The 6,732-nt window shown below is 39.1% G+C and overlaps 1 protein-coding gene across 6 annotated transcripts in view; it reads right to left on the bottom strand.

Annotated features, from left to right (window-relative positions):
- Window positions 1-6,732, bottom strand: part of itga7 (integrin, alpha 7) — a 26,927-nt gene that overhangs the window by 5,933 nt on the left and 14,262 nt on the right. For 4 of the 6 annotated variants that reach the window (XR_001312512.1, XM_014033147.1, XM_014033152.1 and 1 more), the window contains exons 7-22: window positions 5,906-6,102; window positions 5,625-5,713; window positions 5,428-5,555; window positions 5,140-5,235; window positions 4,955-5,016; window positions 3,872-4,041; window positions 3,558-3,704; window positions 3,180-3,295; window positions 2,711-2,897; window positions 2,551-2,625; window positions 2,256-2,335; window positions 2,055-2,132; window positions 1,739-1,841; window positions 1,079-1,294; window positions 756-875; window positions 479-592 (exon numbers count right to left, since the gene is read on the bottom strand). Coding sequence is in view for 5 of the 6 variants with exons in the window: in XM_014033147.1 (XP_013888601.1) it covers window positions 479-592; window positions 756-875; window positions 1,079-1,294; window positions 1,739-1,841; window positions 2,055-2,132; window positions 2,256-2,335; window positions 2,551-2,625; window positions 2,711-2,897; window positions 3,180-3,295; window positions 3,558-3,704; window positions 3,872-4,041; window positions 4,955-5,016; window positions 5,140-5,235; window positions 5,428-5,555; window positions 5,625-5,713; window positions 5,906-6,102 (1,978 nt within the window). In the remaining variant the exon portion in view is untranslated. The remainder of the gene's footprint in view (window positions 1-478; window positions 593-755; window positions 876-1,078; window positions 1,295-1,738; window positions 1,842-2,054; window positions 2,133-2,255; window positions 2,336-2,550; window positions 2,626-2,710; window positions 2,898-3,179; window positions 3,296-3,557; window positions 3,705-3,871; window positions 4,042-4,954; window positions 5,017-5,139; window positions 5,236-5,427; window positions 5,556-5,624; window positions 5,714-5,905; window positions 6,103-6,732) is intronic. The other 2 variants (XM_014033149.1, XM_014033151.1) reach the window with 1 other exon arrangement.

Raw genomic sequence — 6,732 nt, 5'->3', positions numbered from 1 at the left:
GGCGAGACACAAGCGGAAGGTGGTTCTTAAAGAGTCAGAGGCCAATTTCAAGGCATTTAAAAGAGGAAGTGTTGAGAAGATAAGTTTATTTAAACATAAAAACAACATTTTAATAGCAGCTAAACGTGACATAGATACTTTATTATAGTATAGTATTTAAATGTATGCCTGAGAAACACATAACATTGCCCTTTTAAAGTAGTTTTACCTGCCAACCAGACCTGTAAATTTCACCAGCAAAAGTACTAGGTTATTGGTAACCTGTTCAAATGTATCAATTTCATTAACAAATAATGCCATAACAARCTGCAATTTTGCTTCCCTGTTGATGGAACCTCATGTCCTTTACAGCTTTACAACCTTGAGAAAAAAATMTCAAGATCTAACTGCACTCAGATGAACTTAAGTTTCAGCTCTTGTTTGAAATTTTGTAATGAAATTGTGAGTCTAATAGGATTTCGTTGTATTTTTTTTTTACCTCAATAAAGCTGCTTTTCCACAGCCTGGCATGTATGTTGAGGACAGCCTGACCAGTGAAGCTGTGGAGAGGACACTGGAACAGAATGCAGCGCGCCGACCCCAGGAGACAATCCTGAAGGACACAACAACAACAACTCAGCAATCTGAGGAACAGAAGAGCAACAACAACAACATCTCTTCTGTTATATATCTGTATTTTACAGTTACCTATTGGGGCATTAGCWGCTCATTGGCAAGCTGACCTTATTTTCATGCTCATTTGTTCGTTCTCTTACCAGTTTGAGGGACTTGCGTCTCTCTGAAGCTGCCACAGCTGGAGTGGTTCGCCCCACGCTGCCTTTTGTCATCACTTGACCTTCCTCCTCTGGATAAGAGCGACGACTTCTGCCCACCTGCTGAGAGCAATTCATTTAGATCTGAGTGTGTATAATGACTGAGATCGTTGCATTTCAGTTCAAATTCCAAAAAAAATTATTCAATCTTTTCCAGTTTTCCATGTAACCGGTTCTAGCAAAAAAAGTGAGAACAAAGCTGTTTTTCTCAGTTACATTCCAGAAGATGCACCAGTAAGTTGTTAGAAACCAGTTGTTGCTCCTACCTTCTCACCAGCAGCTTGTGAATTGTTTGCAGGTGAGGTGCTCTGCAGCTTCAGAGGATTCAAGGCTTCTTTTGGGGTGCAGTGTGTCTCTGGGCGGCCAGCAAACTTCATGCTTGCAGGATAGAGGAGCCACTTTCCGTTAGCCAGCTCACTGGGCCACATGATGTTGAGGTAGGCAGATCCAAGCGTCTGGAGAGCTTTCCCAGGGTTTGAAACCTGACAGAAGCAAATATTGTGCATGATTTCAAAGGATAAATAACATTTTTAATGCTCTTAGTTATTTGATGCAGGGAATTATGATGATCACAGCAAAAATATTCACATCAAGAACCACAGTTTCTCTGACATTTACATTCTAGATCAGGGTTGTCAAACTCATTTTCACCAAGGGTCACGAGAGTTGTGGTGGCCCTCGAAGGGCCACTTGTAATGAACTTTGATGTTTCATGTTTAACTTTGACTAAACAGAGTTTTAACTCGTCCTCTTTTAAACACTGATAAGAACTAAGTGTACAACCGACTAAATCTATACCATTGATATAAGAAACAAATTTCATGTTAAGTAAAAAAAAAATGGGGGGGTACCCCCCTGGTGGGCCACACGGGAGTCACGGGCCTTGTGTTTGACACATGTTCTAGATGCATAAAATCTTTCCTCACCACAAACTCGAACTCCACAGGGCTGCCAATGTCCTCCAGACTGGTCATGCCGCTCTCCCCCTTCACTGCCCCACTGAAGAACAGTTGGTGAGGACGAGCCAGTCTAAAAGATTAAATAGACAATCAGACCAGCTGCAAACATGCTTCAACTCACTGCTTCATAAACAGAGCTGAGATTCCAACACAGCTCTCCATCATGCTGAAAACATATTTAAAACCACAGGATGTCTATTCTATTTCTGCATTGATGTTAAGTCCAAACCAAGACTGAGCAGAATTTTACCCTCAGTTGTTTTTTTTAAACATGTTAACTCACCCGCTGRCAGACAGAGGGAGCTCTATCACAACTTTAGCATAAGCTGTGATGGGGTCTAGGTCAGCCTGCTCACTGATACTGAAGATCAAATGACAAGAGATTAAAKAATAATTGAATCAAAGCTCTTTTAACTGAATAAAGATAAACTGGTGCATGGTTCAACACTCATCTGTTGTCACAGAGAGGATAAGGAGGACTTACGTGGACAGCTGGAGGTCTGCGGTTAACTCGGTCGTCTCTGTGGTGATGTTAGCCGTGCTCAGGTTGATGGTGAATTTTAACTGAAAGGTAAAAATGAAATGTTCAACTGAGCTGTTGATTTCATTACTTTTAAGGATTGTAGGTTTTGTTCTAATCTCAGCTTCTACACTGAAGGTTTTCATCTATATTTAATCTACATGGATGTTTCTTGTGTTTTCATATGTTCCTTATGCGATCAAACGTTTTCTTTATTGCACTTTGTTGATATGAAAAACTACTTAAACTGAATTTTTACCTTTGTGTTTCGTTTGACAGGGTTTCCCAGATCACATTCAACTTGGGAGCCATTCTGATTTGCTTGACATCTCATCTACAGTTTGTCAGGATATTGAACAAAAATCAGAGGAAATGTACGCCCTTTTTTTGTGACAACATTTAAATAATTAGTTTAAGACCTGTGATGGGACCCGAGAGCCGGCATACGACAGCATATTTGGGAGGCTGAGCAGCAGCTGAGCAGCATGAGCATCGTCACCATCCTCCTCAGGCTGAAGAGGGTCAGAGGGCATGTTGGTGACGGTGATCTCCAGGACCACCAGCCGCTGGTCTGACAGAGAAAACACCTGCAAGCCTTCCTCATCTCTGTACGAAGTAAAAAAAGGGAGTTAAAACTGTGAAAAGGTGTTCAGATAAAATACAAACTGTATTTAAACACAAACTGAATGTTGGGTAGAAACACATAATTTATTTGTGTATCATGGGGAAGTATAAAATGTACAATTTCATGCTAAATAAAGTTTTATGGTGTTTATCTGACCACAAAATTATAGTTTGTCTTTTCAGATCCTGATCACAATTTTTCAGAGAATATTTATGAAATTATTTGCACACAAATCGTAAAAAATGAGACAGTACAGTACAAACCTTGGCAGAGCGATGAAGAGGTCAGAGTTTGGAAGTCGGGTTCCAAACTGGTAGCTCAGCTTCAGGTTGCTCTGRCAGATTTTGTCCGTGCCACATCCTTCTCGCAGGAAGTTTACCTTCAGAGATTCATTTAAAAAGTATTAAACATTGGTTGTGAGTTCAATAACAGCTTGATGGTTTTTGATACAAAACTAAACTGGGTGTGAACTCATTTCCAGAGCCTAAAAGATGAACGAGTTTCYTGCATAAAAACTACTGAAGATTCACCTTTTTTAGCTAAACAATTTTTAATAACAAATAACAAGGAYGGAAAGCTTTAACAGGTTTATGCAGTAATCCATGCCATAAAATAGCTATTTTTTCCTTTTTATTACAGACCTCAGAGTGCAGCTTATTTGAAGGAGTGAGGTTGAGTACAGGTGGCAGCCTTTGTGGTCTTTTGCCTGAGTGTCTGCGAGGTGGCACAGGTTTGATCGTGTGGGTTATCGTTAAAGATATGGGTCGTAGTTTGTCACGAATGTTCTCCTGAGTGGACAGAAAGTAAGACTGTCAAAACCATATCTGCTCAAAAGCAGTTTGCATGAAATTTTGGTTCTCAGGTGCACTATGAATTGAAAAAAAGGAGTTCAGTGAATTGTGTTTTTCATTCTTCATAAATACACAAAAACAACAAGTCGTTTTCAGATACTGACGTGCAGCTGGAAGATGGCGGTGGTGCACACGGGGTGACGCTGTCGATGAAGCTCCACCTCCTCTGTCTGTGTGTACTCAGGCTCCAGTGAACTACGACCCAGGAAGATGACGCGGTGCGGGAGGCCCAGCTTCCTGCGCTCAGTGTCGGCTTCAAAGTGCACCACAAGGGCTTGGGGAGGACAAAACAGAAGCAGCACAATGAGGTAATAAAATAAAATAAAAATGTCTTGACACGAGTGGAGAACATTTAAAGAACCTGCGCCTGGTGGAAAAAGATCAAAACTATCATAAACTGTGTTTCCATTGACCATGAAAATGCGCAAATTAGAATTTCAAATATAAATTTGCTCAATGGAAACACGTCAATTTCGAAAAAAAAAAAGCTTTTAGACAAAATGATTTTGCGCTAGTAAGAGGTGGTTTTTCGGTGGTATCGAAATTGGTTATTTYGCAAAACTGCAATGGAAACACTTTTTTCGTRTCACCTGAGTCACGTTATCAAGAACCGGCTGTTTCTACTGGTGAAAAAGACAACGAAGAAGAAGATAACAGGAAGGAAAAGTAGTAGTAAAATCACAGAAGAAGTAAAAGAAAGCATTAAACTCACGGACTACAATTTCCCAAAAACGCAGCATACATAGCCACTCCCATGTATAAGGGGCTTTTCACTCGAAAGCCTCGATAAGATGCTGACGTCTCCTCTGTTGACTGATGATGAGCGCTAGTGTCGTGGTAGCAACATGCTATGTGTTTACATCCATTGCCACCATGTTTGTGATGACTTATCGCGAGAACAAAGGTATTCACATGTGACTTTAATAGTATTTTTTACTTAATGGAAACACTGCAATTGCGGAACTGTGTTTTTTGACATTAACAGAATATCGACAAAGTTTTGCGCACATTTGCAATGGAAACGCAGCTACTGATTGGCTACGCAATGATATAGTTATTATTTTACTGATATTTTATTCTATTTAGTGAACAATGTTACATTTTCACGCAAACAAAATTAAATCATATTTTCCACAGGGATGTCCTACATAAAAAAAACAATATTAGAAAACACAAGTTGAACTTACTAATATGCGGTGAATAGTGTTCTGGGTAGGCTGTGAAGGTGAAGCAGGCTTTAACATCAGTGCTAAAAAGAAGTGTGGGAAGGGGTTTAAACAAAATAAAAGTTGACAGAAGCTTATTCACAACACAATGGTCTTCAGTGTATGGGTTAAATTTTCCAAGACTCTGTCGCATAATCGATTCTCACCAGACTCCATCTCTTCCCTTGCAGTTGTAATTCTGCAGGTCAATGTATTGAGGATCAATTGATACGTCTCTGATCACATGGATGACTGGACGAGACCTTAAAGACAAAAAAGCAAAACAAAAACAAAGAGACATCAGGGAAGTAAATTGTGTCCACATTACACAATTAGATTTCTACAGTGCTAAAATTCACACTTTTGCGATCCCCAGTGTGATTCTTTTTATGAAATATTTGTGCGCTTTAGTTGTTTCGTTTTGCTTTATTTTATTTTTTTATATACTTTCTCACCTGAAGAGAACTACTGAATCGTTAAGCGAGCCAACTGCTACATCTGGGTAGTGGTTTTCATCAATATCCAAACCCCCTGAGATGGAATATCCAAAACGTCTCACGTCAAAGTCCCGGCCGTCCAGAACCTAAAAGAATCAATATTACATTTACGCAGAGTAACACTTTAGTTCTGTCACCTCTTTSGCCAAATTTACCTGAGCAGGTTTAGTCTCAATTCCAGCATCTGAGCCTCTGTAGATGAAAACTTTTCCATCTTCATCAAATGGAGCTCCCACAGCGATATCTGCAGGAAAACAAAAACGTACTTATAACTTTCACCATTGTTCCACTCTTTTAAAAATGGACTCACCAGTGTTGTTCTCACCTACTCTTCAAAAGACGGCAATAACATTTTGTTATTAAGTTCTGAACTCTCTGGTTAAGATTTATGATTTATGCGTGAAGTTAAAAAATAAACAAAAAGCCTTGCTCACACCTCCATATCCGTCCTGATCGAGGTCTCCGATGTTGCTGACTGTCATCCCAAACATGGAGTCGTAAGTCCCGTTGAGGCGGATTGGTCGAGCCTGATCGTCCCAGTGACCGAAGGGGTTTAGATACACATAAACAGCCCCGCCGATCTCTGCTTTACGGTCAAAGAAGTTGGGAGCTCCGACAATTAAATCTGTCCAACTAGGAATAAAACAAGAAAAAATAAACACTGAAACTATAAAAATATTCAAAGACCTAAACATTTTATCTTCCCTTTGTCCTATCATCTCATAATTRTATCCCTTTTCTCCTGTGTTGTGTGAGAGTCATGATTTATTCAAAGTCCATTTTATAGTTAAACAAATACATTGAAAAGTAAGGTATCTGTATCGTGGTTACAGATGGGCTAACAATTATCAGCTGTATCACACCAATCTGAGCATACTGAGCCTTTTGTTAAGGGGCCTAAAAAACAGGATCTAAAACAAGCCAGTTGAGACTGAAGTGGAAAAAGTTACAGGATCAATGGAAAAATGTTAGGTTTTCCTTTTTCTAACTCAAAGCATCTGAAAATATTGATCGATCGATCGATTGATATCTTACTTATCAATGTATTTGTTTAACTATGAAATGGACTTCGAATAAATCATGACTCTAACATAACACAGGAGAAAAGTGATAAAATATGAGATGATAAGATAAAATGTTTAGGTCTTTGAATATTTTATAGTTTCAGTATTTTTTTCTTGATAGATAGATAGATAGATAGATAGATAGATAGATAGATAGATAGATAGATAGATAGATAGATAGATAGATAGATAGATAGAT

This window comes from Austrofundulus limnaeus, unplaced genomic scaffold, assembly GCF_001266775.1.
Source record: "Austrofundulus limnaeus strain Quisiro unplaced genomic scaffold, Austrofundulus_limnaeus-1.0 Scaffold1646, whole genome shotgun sequence".
In the NCBI taxonomy this organism is placed as follows: domain Eukaryota; kingdom Metazoa; phylum Chordata; class Actinopteri; order Cyprinodontiformes; family Rivulidae; genus Austrofundulus; species Austrofundulus limnaeus.
Note: the sequence above shows the minus strand (reverse complement) of the source record. Positions and strands in the feature narration are given on the sequence as shown.